Source organism: Engystomops pustulosus, chromosome 1, assembly GCF_040894005.1.
Source record: "Engystomops pustulosus chromosome 1, aEngPut4.maternal, whole genome shotgun sequence".
Taxonomy (NCBI): Eukaryota; Metazoa; Chordata; class Amphibia; order Anura; family Leptodactylidae; genus Engystomops; species Engystomops pustulosus.
This window is the reverse complement of record NC_092411.1, coordinates 180902812-180916120: the sequence shown is the minus strand read 5'-3', so window position 1 is coordinate 180916120 and position 13309 is coordinate 180902812. Positions and strand designations below refer to the sequence as shown.

At 40.1% G+C, this 13309-nt stretch overlaps 1 protein-coding gene across 1 annotated transcript in view; it reads left to right on the top strand.

Annotated features, from left to right (window-relative positions):
• PSD3 (pleckstrin and Sec7 domain containing 3) overlaps positions 1 to 13309 on the top strand; it is a 350748-nt gene that overhangs the window by 47654 nt on the left and 289785 nt on the right. The window contains exon 2 of the mRNA XM_072114187.1: positions 3756 to 4594. Coding sequence (XP_071970288.1) covers positions 3863 to 4594 — 732 coding nt within the window. The 5' untranslated portion in view covers positions 3756 to 3862. The remainder of the gene's footprint in view (positions 1 to 3755; positions 4595 to 13309) is intronic.

The window sequence follows — 13309 nt, the reverse complement described above, 5'->3', positions numbered from 1 at the left end:
TGACAGCGTAGCCTTTTCCCTACTCCTAAGTATGAAAACGTTATTAGAGTCAGAAAATGGTAAAGGTAATAATTTTTGGGGGGTACATAAGTTTTTAATTTTTGGTAAAATCTATTAACACCTAATAAAACTTTATAAATTTGGTATCCCTGTGATTGTACCAAACCAAAGAATATATTAGAGATGTCATTTGGAATGTACAGTGAATTTTGAATTGTATTTTCATTTACCAGTATAAGGGATGGAATATAAAATACTGAATGTGGCCCCAGGGGCTCTATAAACACATCATGGCCTAAAAACAATCCTGCCCTACAAAAGCTCAATGGCTCCTTCCCTACCGTGCCCACTATGTGCCCGGACAGCGGGATACATCCAAATATCCTCTTACTCCATAAAAAAATGCACAATATATTCTTAGACTATCAGTTTGAAAAACAGAACATTTTGAAAAGAAAACCTTTTTTTTTTCACCTTTTTTCGGGAATAAATGTTAAATATATCAACCAAAATTTCCCACTATTTTGAAGCGCAGAATGTAACGGAAAAAAAATCTCAAAAACACTTGGGTAAGTTAAGGCCTTCTAAAGTTATAACCGTATAAAGTGACACACGCTGGTTTTGAAAAATAGGCCTTGGTCATCAAGTCGCAAATGAGCTTGGTCACTAAGGAGTGAAATATTTTATATTAGTGTAGAACTTTTCATAACTATGGGGTAGATGTAATAATGCGTCAGTCTTTAGACCAGTGCAGATTAAACCGAGACAGTTCTCTGCTGCACCAGATTAATCACTGTGTCTGATGAAGGATGATTAATTTGGTGCAGCATAAGTCTGTCCAACCGTACTTTGCACCTCTTATTAGTTGGTCTAGTTTGCTGTGCCACAATATTGAATTTTCTTGCACACAAACCGAAATTTCTGCTGCAGGGACTATTTGTTTGGTGCAACAACGTCCCCGTTTTGGGACAAGTCAGAAAACGGCCTAAAATGGCCTAAAACCCTCAATAAATGTGATGCATTGCATTTTAGGGGCAAATTACTCGGGTTTTCTAGCACAGACAGGTCGATGCATCTCCCCTTGTGTGTTTAAAGGAAATCAATCAAAATCATGATACAAAAATCTAATCATGGTGCCTGAATTTATGAGTTGTTCCTGGTTATCATGCTGGATTGTGATGGTAGATTTCTTATAAACAACAACTGTAAAGTTTTTTTTTTCACAATTCAATAGCTCTTGGGATATAGAACAACTTTGTTTTTATCTTTGTTACCTATATTCAGCAGTTTCTTTGCTATACCTCTCAGATTATTTCAGTGCTTAAGTAGATCCTTTCTCTGCCTGTGCTGATAAGCCCTGTAGACCATCCTTTAAACAATTCTACAACAACTCTACAGACTCATAGAAGAAGAGTCAGGTACAAGATCTTCTTTGTTCCCTATAAGTCAATACTCAGTAGTATCAGCTCTGTGCAGATAAGCTATTAACCCTTAGTGCTTCCACAGCACTAAGACGACACACTGCGTGTAACTGTTTTACTGGTGATTTCTTCCACTTCCACAGGTCTCCATGTGATGAAAGCTTCCGGGCTAGTCACCATATACATCCTGTATGTGCACTGTGCAGTGTTCAGTGGATTTACATGTATGAATCTCACTGGATTTAATGCTAAATTACTTTGAGAGAGAACACAAGGCATCCTGGGATCTGTGAGCAAACTAAATTGGACTCAGCTTCATGGCAGGTACAGGAAGACATTTGTCTCTGCCCATGTAACCTCTAGTGAGAAAGATTTTTGTCAAACAATTTCAGAACAGAGTAAATGCCATAACTTTGGAAAGAAAAGCGTGAGCAACACATTCTGGGGGAATCACATATGACAATTTTGTAAAATCATTATAACTTTACATTTTCGCTTTATGTTAAAAGGCAAGCTACCATTAGTTTTGGCCATGCAAAGTTGCAGTTATCGTAAGGTTACATACCACTAGGGCTGTAATAAATGGATTAATATCATTATTATACTGGAGCACTGAATACTCCTCCTCAGGTTTAGCTCGGTAGACACACACCATTAAAATCCAGCACATCACATAAAAGGAGCCACAAATTCTGAAAACATGACCCCTGACATGATATGCTATCTAGATAAACAAATTAATCTCCCTGATGAACCTAAAATGGGAAATGTAGAGGAGCCATGCAAGTATGAAAAAGGACAAACAAGAGAGAGGCTAAATTCCTGTAAGGATGAGGGCTCCAGCAAAATGCCATTGGGGGTCAGAGACCAAAGGCTATTCTGAGAGTAATTAGATACCCCCGTTACATGTAACATCTGAGCCTATTAAATAAAGTAGAATGCTTTACATAAAATGAAGACAAGTGGCCAGGGCATACTTGGGCAAGTGCCAGGGCCCAGAGTTTCTGGGGAACCCACATAAGGTTGTACATAAGGAATCCGGTGAGGGGGGCTTTATATAAAATAACCATGAGAGACTGTTTCAGTTGATAAACCAGGGAATATTTTAGGGAACAGGGGTCTGTTTTAGTTTCTGAATTTTTAATGGCGCCAGTTCACTGCAAAGGGTAGGGGTCTACTGAAACTTGGAGCTGACGCTGCAAGTGGTTGTTTATTCAATTAAAAAATTACAAAGAGAAATCTTTCTATTAAGACTAATAGAAATAAACATTTTATTTTAGTAGTGTATTTTAATAACACAATCAAAGGTATAATTACACAGATCTGTATGGTAGCTATCTACCATTGTCTGCAGCTTTGGTGAAAACTACTCACCAGCACAAGACAACTCAGACAGACCCTGCACACTCCTAGTCTTTTTTAAAGAGTAAGAATAATATCAGGATAACAAAATAACACATTCTCTAATTGACAGTTATTAACAATATACAGCATTTCACAGATATAATTCCAATCTGTCTCTATCAGTCCTGGTGTATACAATTTCGATTGCCCTGGGGTTCAACCATAAATCAGAAGTCTAGGGTCAGGCAGGACAAAATTCTTCTCCTGTCTGATGCAGCAATGAGCTCCTCTCTTCATCTGGCTCTCCCATTGCATTCCAAGAGGAGCTCACACACACAAAGATACATTTCCTGCCGACAAGCAACAGTGTAATGAAACTTACTCTACAAGCTACAAATAGATAAGGTCTTTATCCAGGGGGGAGGCACAGCAGATGCTGGCAGTGTATGTTATGGCTGAGATAACTGAGCTGAGAATGTCATTGTGTTTTATATCCATTTCATGGATCTCAATATCTATCATCTCTCTTTCTATGTGTCAGATACTAGTGAATGTTCAGAAGCTAAATGAAAGTGTAGATAAACCCTGTACTCTAATAATCTAACCAAATTGTCAGCACACGGCATCTCACAGCACTAGAGGGATCATAATGGGTCTGCTTAAAGAGTCCCCATCTGCACTCTGGAATGTTACACTGACCATAACTGAGTGATAGAAGCTAAAACAGCAGTAAAACTGAGTAAAACTGTAAATTAAGTAGTTAAAATGATCTTAATTGTGTAAACATCACTAGGGGGTTGAAATTTGAGAAATTCCTTTCATGGGCAAACCCCTTTAATGGCATAATAAAGTCTCATGTATCTACATCTATCTATTTTTTTTCTTACTGTTAAATGAGTTTTACTGTTGTATTTCAAAGCATAGTAAGATAATAAATATATGTCACTAACATTTTGGTGAATAACAAATTATGTTCCTTCTTTGCTGTAGGTATGAGGGATTCAGAAGATGAGGATTTCAAGCTGGTCTCAGGAAAGGTTTGGTACTTTTCCATAGTAGGACATACAACTATCTCTTGACAAGTTAATGTGGAGGAAATGGCAGAGCAGCAGCAGATGAAAACTTCCTTCCTCTATATACAGCTGAAGTCACCAAGCAAATGTGCTGAGCGATCACAGAAGGCGTGCTGCTTGGCACAGAAAACTTTCTTAGCTGCAAGCAGAACTGCATGTGACACTAGGAGGCCAGAACCTCCTGTGAGAGAAGACACACAGGCTGCCTCCAGCAAGCTCAACACAGAGGCAGGCACTTCTGCCCAGAGAACAGTGTCATGCTTAAACATCTGCACAGCAATGAACAATGGCAACAAGAAAAGCACAACTACCCAGGGAAACAAACTGGCACTTGTCAAAGAAATAGATACAACTTCTCCACAACATCAAGAGGCTGGATTATGCAATCAGGAAAATAGACACTTTAGATCTGTTATCCCATTGACAAGACAGTATGTGCCTGACCCAAGATCCTGTCCCTACAACAGTCACAGCTATGATTCAAGCAGCTGGAGTATGATGGATCAATGTTACAACCACCAGGAGGAAAAGATGTGGTGGAAAATGGAAGCATGCAACCCCATGGTGACAACTTCAAGCACTCCCATTCTTTGTAGGAGTCCTGACTTTAAAAGTTTCCGTAATGCTGTAATACAAAAATCTGCCACATTAACTGGAATAAATGATGGATACATAGGGCAACGTTTAGAGGGAAAGAGACTATTCACAAAGTATCCCATGTCAGTGACTACTGCTAGTCCTGTCAAACTGGAGAAGGTAAGTCACATCATGAATGTATTCATATCACCAAGGTAAAAAACTGAAAAAAGTAGATAAGTTAGTGTATTGCATTGGACTCCTTATGTAGCCTTATATAGGTAATTGTGGCTTGTTACTGTATATATATTGATACTGTATACTGTATAATATATATATAAACTGAAAAAGTAGATAAGTTACTGTATTGCATTGGACTCCTTATGTAGCCTTATATAGGTAACCGTGGCTTGTTTCTGTATATACTGTATTTTATATATATATATATATATATATATATATTAGAATACTGTTTTGTACGGTAATATCATGATTCTTTATATACAAAAGATTTAAAGATCTATCTCACAGCCATTTATTACTGTATAGGGAAATTACATTGTTGTCCTTATTAGTGATATTATTAGAATATGTTACATTACAATTTCCCATACAGAAAATTCTATACTTAGAATTCAGTATGCCATAGGCAATGACTCTTTAGGGACAGTGGTGGCTATATGCTATATTTCTCAGATTGAAAGAATTCATATAGTGTATATATATGTATATATATATATATATATATATATATATACACATATAGGACTAGACCAGGAGTAAATATATATTTATATATACAATTCTGCAGTGTTTTGAAGTGGTTGTCCATTATAAATGATTTTAATATTAGTATTGAGGGCTGCTGTAAAAAAAAAACAAAAGCACCAATACTTACCTCTTTCCACTCTCTGTGGAGGTTACTCCTGTAAGTCTGTATACAGAGGTGCAGGGATGACTATGAGGCAGCAGTTTGCACCCATTTCATCCTAGGGGCCATTATTAGGCTGCAGCGGATTTGTGCTGTCGATGCATCACCATTGAGCCTCTGGGGGGGATTTATCATCAAGTTTCTGAGGTAAAACTGTCTAGTTGCCCATGGAAACCAACCAGAGTTTTAGCTTTAATGTTAAAAACTGCTGTGGGAAAATGAAAGCTGTGCTCTGATTGGTTGTCATGGGCAGCTGGAACAGTTCTGCTCTAAAAGACTTATGGTAAATCTCCCCCTCTGTGCTCATGGTAGGCATCAGACTGGAGTAGAGCTGAAAATATAGATTCTATAGTCTATATAGATTCTTTTGTTTTATTACAGCTGATTATGTCACTAAAAATCTATCACGACAACCCCTTCAAAGTACAACATAATCTCCTTCAGTATTACCATGTGTACCAGTAGTGTCCTGTTATAACAATTCTAGTTGTATTATAAACAATACTTACATAGTTACATATTGCCACCATGCATCTAGGTTATAGAAGTCTATATTATTATTAAAGTAGCAGAAATTGAGGATGTAGGCTGGATATATAATGCAATTTTACATAGTGTTTTACTTAGCAAAATGCTTTTGTTTTGCCTATATGTTCCAAATGATGTGCTAATATAATCCCCATGATTTAAGTGGATGTTATCAGCGTAAAATATTAGCTAAGAGGAACAGATGACTAAATGATACAGTATGTCCTGCCTACCTCAGTCCACACAACTGGAAGGAGGGAGTTTAGCTAGTCGTGCATTTTAGAATTCTGGCATCACAAACGGGGATTTGCAGCCAAATGTCCAAACATGTAATATAGGACACAGGCACAAGACAGAGCCATATTTAAAAGGCAAAATAAAGACAGTAGCAATTTCTCTCTGTACAAAGATGCAGGAATTTCTTAAGTCACTGTTTGCTTTTTGTCAAGTTCTGTTTATGGGAGATATAAACACACAGAATTCCTATTTTTTGGTCTAGGGACAGTGGCGCTCAATAGTACTGTACCTCAGTACAACACAGAACCATAGGCGCTGGTGGTAATGTTGTTTGTGAATTACATTGTTTTTTGGTATATGGTGTTTAGTCATAGCCAGGAAAAAACTGTTGGTGTGTTCTCATTGTCTTCACTCTACATTTTGCACTTCCAAGCCCCCTGGTTTGCAACTTTTTCTAAAGTATCTGAACAAAAAAAAAGGTGTTTTTCACTGCCCTTGCCAGTTCCAAAAAGCACTTTAAAAACTTTCACTACTGGTTAGTAGCTATTAATACCTGCATGAAAAATGTTTGTCTTAATAAATGCCTGCCAGTGATATTTGCAGCAGTCACTCATAGAAGAAGCAAACGGCTATGAGACTGTTCACTGAAATGGGCAGAGAGCTTTTCAGGCTCAAAGACCCACCTAAAACACATGCAGGAGCTGCAAACCTATATTAAAAGTTCACTTTTCACAAAACTGCTGCTAACTACTACACACACAAAGGTATTGTATGGTAGGGTATGACAATTCCCTTTAAAAGCATGTACATTGTTAAAAGGGCTGAAGCCTTATTAAGGCCAAATGTCATGAACATTATCTTTACTTACTTATTTGATGTGCTGTAATTTATACAGGGGTAAGTGCACATTTTTATTAGGAATGCCTGACTTAGGTCTATCAGTGAAAATGCCCTTAGTAGCAAGACAAGTGCAGAATGAGGAAGCCTTAAAGGAAACCTACCACTTGAAGTGGCAGGTTTCCGATGGCAATACCGAGCACCAGCTCAGGGTGAGCTGGTGCCGGAGCTTATTTTAGTTAGTGTTTTAAACCGCGGTATCGCGGTTTAAAACACTTTTTAAACTTTATAGCCGGCGCAGGCAGGTAAGCTCCGGCACCAGCTCACCCTGAGCTGGTGCTCGGTATTGCCATCGGAAACCTGCCACTTCAAGTGGTAGGTTTCCTTTAAAGGAAACCTACCACTTCTGAAGGTAGGTATGAGATGTAAACACCGGGCACCAGCTCACCCTGAGCTTACCTTAGCTAGTGTTTTAAACCGCTATATCGCGGTTTAAACACATTTTGATTTACAGCCCCGAGGTAGCTTCGGCGCTGCGCGCGGCCGTGTGCGCGCACGCCTCCATAGGAAGTGCCGAGGGGCGTCACGCGCGCACGACCGCACGCAGCGGCAAAGCTACCGAGGGGCTATAAATCAAAATGTGTTTAAACCGCGATATAGCGGTTTAAAACACTAGCTAAGGTAAGCTCCGGTGTTTACATCTCATACCTACCTTCAGAAGTGGTAGGTTTCCTTTAAATGTGACACTAAGACCAGCTGTCAAGTGCAAAGCTCTGCTGTGCCAGGGCATGTGTTGGAGCTTGACATAATCGGGAAACATGATTTATCATGAGGCTAGCACCCACCTCTTGTATTCTGCCTTCTTTCTGTATTCCCCTTCCTTCTCTTCCTGCACATTCCAACCCATATATTTCCTGAAAATACTGGAGGTTTCTAGGTCATATTAAAGTTTTCTTTTATACTGCCACTACCTTCTACTTACCTAAGTCTTCTGTACAATTATAGTTGCATGTGGGGACGACAACACACGTCACGTTATCCTTGTTACAGCAGATAGAACAGTATACTAGGGATTGGAACATTGAAGGTATATATCTGGTGTGTTATAAGACTGACTGGTTAATTGTCTTTTTTTAATCAACGTTTTATATGAAAAACTCAAAAAAAGAAAAAAAATACAAATAACATCTTCCCTCCACCTTCCCAAAGTATCCACCCATCTGTACACCCCTGAAAACAACCTGTGACGGTCATCCTCAGAGCACAGTCCTCCTTCTCAACCGGTGGTTATCCATGGGACAGACATTGAGGCAGTGAAGTCCTATAAGTACTTGGGTGTCCTCCTCAACAATAAACTGGAGTGGGCAGATAACAATAAACGCACTTCACAGGAGGGGTCAGAGTCGGCTACACCTGCTGAGGAGGCTGAGGGCATTCGGAGTGCGGGGGGCTCTTCTTAAGACCTTCTTCAACTCTGTAGTGGCACCAGCCATTTTCTTTGGCATAGTCTGTTGGGGAAGCAGCATCTCAGCTAGGGAGAGGAGCAGACTGGACAAACTGATTAGGAAAGCCAGTTCTGTCCTGGGGGGTCCTCTTGACAAAGTGCAGGTGGTAGCTGAGAGGAGGACACTGTATAAGTTGAAGTCTATTCTGGAGAATAGCTCCCATCCCTTGCATGAGACTGTGGTGGCATTGGGGAGCACATTCAGTGACCGACTGCTTCACCCCAAGTGTGAGAGGGAGCGTTATCGTAAGTCCTTCCTCCCCGCTGCCATCAGGCTGTTCAACAAACAAGGCCCAAACAGAAGTAACCTGCGCCCCCCACCTAACCAGTCCCTGCAGGTCCCATCCACAGACTAAACATCAAACTGCCGATCATTGCTTGTCTCTTTTTTGTCTTTTTATCCCCCTTTTCTTTTTGTTCATTTATCCCTAATATTCTCTGTACCCTCTCTGCTGCTGTAACGCTGTGAATTTCCCCACTGTGGGACTAATAAAGGATTATCTTATCTTATCTTAAATGTGGAGAGTAATGATGCAAAGCAAACCTTCACTGTATACCCATGGCCCCCAGGGATGCATCTCTTCCCTTCAGCCTCCCCAGTCCCCAGTAGGTAGCATACGGTAAACACATTCACTCCCCATCTTACCATAACGCTCCAGTAGAGTACCATTATATCATACATAACCTACACTGCTCCTTTTTTCTACCACTTGGTTAATCAGAAAGAAAATACTTTAAACAAGACCTGCAGTTGATAGCATAATATCATATTAAATGTATGCCCCAGAGAAACATAGGTTTTTCCTTTTTTATTTTCTCATATTTTTCAGTGTTGTATCTGATATACAGGCGGTCCCCTACTTAAGAACACTCGACTTACATACGACCCCTAGTTACAAATGGACCACTGGATATTGGTAATTTATTGTACTTTAGGCCTAGGCTACAATAAACAGCTGTAACAGTTATTACAGGTGTCTGTAATGCAGATTTATTATTAATCCTGATTCTTATGACAACCCAACATTTTTAAATTCCAATTGTCACAGAGACCAAAAAAGTTCTGGCTGGGATTACAATGATAAAATATACAGTTCCGACTTACATACAAATTCAACTTAAGTACAAACCTACAGACCCTATCTTGTACGTAACCCGGGGTCTGCCTGTATTTAAAATCATGGACATATGGAAAAAGCTGCTTAAAGGAAACCTACCATTTCAAATGGTAGGTGTAAGCTGTAAACACCGAGCACCAGCTCAGGGTGAGCTGGTGCCGGTGCTTAGTTTCGTTAGTGTTAAAACCGCGGTATCGCGGTTTTAACACTTTTTAAACTTTATAGCAGAAACTGCTTCGGCGCTGCGTGCGCACGATCGTGCGCGCGCCTACATAGGAAATGCCGCAGGCGTTGCGCGCGCACGGTCGCGCGCAGCGCCGAAGCAGCTTCTGCTATAAAGTTTAAAAAGTGTTAAAACCGCGATACCGCGGTTTTAACACTAACGAAACTAAGCACCGGCACCAGCTCACCCTGAGCTGGTGCTCGGTGTTTACAGCTTACACCGACCATTTGAAATGGTAGGTTTCCTTTAAGCTGCATTTGGAAAAAACTGCAGTAAAAAGTAGTAACTCTAGTCCAAAGGAAAAAAGTTTAGATGGGTGGTTTCAGATGAGTGTAAGACATATTTTTTGCAAAACCCACAGACTTAGCTGCCTAATATATCACCCTCTAAGACAGGGTTGGACAATTAATATTCCCATGGGACCACATGAAAAATTGGAATGGTTTTAGAGGGAAGGACTAGTATACTTAACTCAGTTCTACCCAATACCTATATATTGCATTCACTATATATATATATACTATCCCAACATAAAAAAAATAAAGTTAATAAAACAATACAATGATTCGAAGAAAATATTGAGGACCTAATTACATCATTATTTAATGATGGGAGAAGGGAACTCAAATATTTCTACAATCTCACATGGACTGGTCACAGATAGATAGAGGGCCGAATTTGCCTGGATATATCAAAGTCCTCTGAGTCTAAAACCCAGACAAAACAGGCAAAGACACACACACATGTCCTAACTAAAGATAAATTACCCCCCCCCCCCCATACTCTACCTAGATAATGTAAAACACATCGGTTAATGAGATCAGTATTAAATCACATATGATAAGCAGTGTTCAAATATTCTAAAAGTCTTTAAATATTCAACTATTGGGGCAGACACATGGCCCAGACAATCTCTGTTCCGTGTGAGCTATATACAGAACAAGTCACCCTTATCAGATTGTTGGTGGTCCTACAGCCTAACCCCGCACCGATCATCTGGCATGTTTACTATTCAAGGAAATCTACAACAAGGATCAAGGACACACTTATATACTGGTGTGTCCCCCCTCTGGCAAGATCCGCTCTTCTTTTAGGTTCTTATGCCCTTGCTTAAAAGGTTTTAAAACATATGCAGATGAACTTGAGGGGCTCTGAGCTCAATTAACCGCTATGGAGCCTGGAGTCCCTCAGGCTCATTTGCATAATATAAAAGTTTAATTCAGTTCAGCAGTGGCAGCATTAATTCTGACACACTGACATCCCACTAGTGCAGGCATCAGAATGCTGGCTATGTAATTCAGAGCTGTATCATGGAGATTTATCAGTGTATTAATATTTGTTGTCTAATGTAAATACATTGCAAAAAAATATGTTTTTTCCGAATTAGAACCAAAATTCGTAAAGATTGTAGATGATGCTAAATGTGAGATTTGCTTTATTCAAAATGTTCTCAATCTCTTGGGTCCATTTATAGTTTGCCTTATTATATAGAAGATAAGTAGTACAAATGCCTTTTATTTTTGAACTCCGATGCTTGTACTACGCTGCTTTTTTATTTCATTTTACTGCTAATATATGATGATATGAGCAGTATTATTGCTTACTCGTCATTTCCATAACATAGAGTAAACAGAAGGCATAGGCTATAGCAGCAAAGCCATGTCTGTACTCCTCTGCTAAATAGATGTATATAGGAAATTTCCAACTAAATTACAGCAAGTAAGTGTATGTATAAAGGAAATGAAGTCCTTAGATGTGTACATGAAAGCATTTACCACTTGCTATTAATGATTAGTTTAAAAGAGAATATTTAGGAGACACTGAAAGGGGCCATCATTTTTTTTATTTGACTTCATATTCTTTCCATACCTCTATGCTGATACAGACCTTAGGACTTATTTAAATCTACTGCACTTGGACTGTACACAGAGACCCATTGTAGTAAATGAGGCCATATATACTTTAGTTTTATCACATGAATTATGCAACATTTAACATGTTGTATACCCCTCTGTTTTTTAACAAAAATAACACGTCAATACATATGGTCAGGTTTGGCATTTTTCAGGCCTGAATTATCGGATTGTGGAAGTTAACCCTTTACATGCCACGGTTAAGCATGAGCGCAGCATGTAAGGGAGTATTACATGTTTACTTTTCTGGATCGGACCCTTCTTTGCCACTTGAAGGGTGGATCCTCCTGTGGCAGCCATGTGGTCTGATCAATGCCCCGGCTGCCCGATATCCTCTTACAGCAGGTCCTGTTCCTGGGCTGTATCTGACTGAGCAAGCATCAGTATGCCGAGTCAGTTATATCACCCACCGTGAAACATTTGTATTGCAGTGTGTGAGCTGTATATAAACTTAAGGCTAACAAAAGTTAAGTTTAAAAAAGTTAATAAAGTCCCCAAAACACCACCATTACATATACACTCACCGGCCACTTTATTAGGTACACCTGTCCAACTGCTCGTTAACACTTAATTTCTAATCAGCCAATCACATGGTGGCAACTCAGTGCATGTAGACATGGTCAAGACAATCTCCTGCAGTTCAAACCGAGCATCAGTATGGGGAAGAAAGGTGATTTGAGTGCCTTTGAACGTGGCATGGTTGTTGGTGCCAGAAGGGCTGGTCTGAGTATTTCAGAAACTGCTGATCTACTGGGATTTTCAAGCACAACCACCTCTAGGGTTTACAGAGAATGGTCCGAAAAAGAAAAAACATCCAGTGAGCGGCAGTTCTGTGGGCGGAAATGCCTTCTTAATGCCAGAGGTCAGAGGAGAATGGGCAGACTGGTTCGAGCTGACAGAAAGGCAACAGTGACTCAAATCGCCACCCGTTACAACCAAGGTAGGCAGAAGAGCATCTCTGAACGCACAGTACGTCAAACTTTGAGGCAGATGGGCTACAGCAGCAGAAGACCACACCGAGTGCCACTCCTTTCAGCTAAGAACAGGAAACTGAGGCTACAATTTGCACAAGCTCATCGAAATTGGACAGTAGAAGATTGGTAAAACGTTGCCTGGTCTGATGAGTCTCGATTTCTGCTGCGACATTCGGATGGTAGGGGCAGAATTTGGCGTCCACAATATGAAAGCATGGATCCATCCTGCCTTGTATCAACGGTTCAGGCTGGTGGTGGTGGTGTCATGGTGTGGGGAATATTTTCTTGGCACTCTTTGGGCCCCTTGGTACCAATTGAGCATCGTTGCAATGCCACAGCCTACCTGAGTATTGTTGCTGACCATGTCCATCCCTTTATGACCACAATGTACCCAACATCTGATGGCTACTTTCAGCAGGATAATGCGCCATGTCATAAAGCTGGAATCATCTCAGACTGGTTTCTTGAACATGACAATGAGTTCACTGTACTCAAATGCCCTCCACAGTCCCCATATTCTCAATCCAATAGAGCATCTTTGGGACGTGGTGGAACGAGAGATTCGCATCATGGATGTGCAGCCGACAAATCTGCGGCAACTGTGTGATGCCATCATGTCAATATGGACCA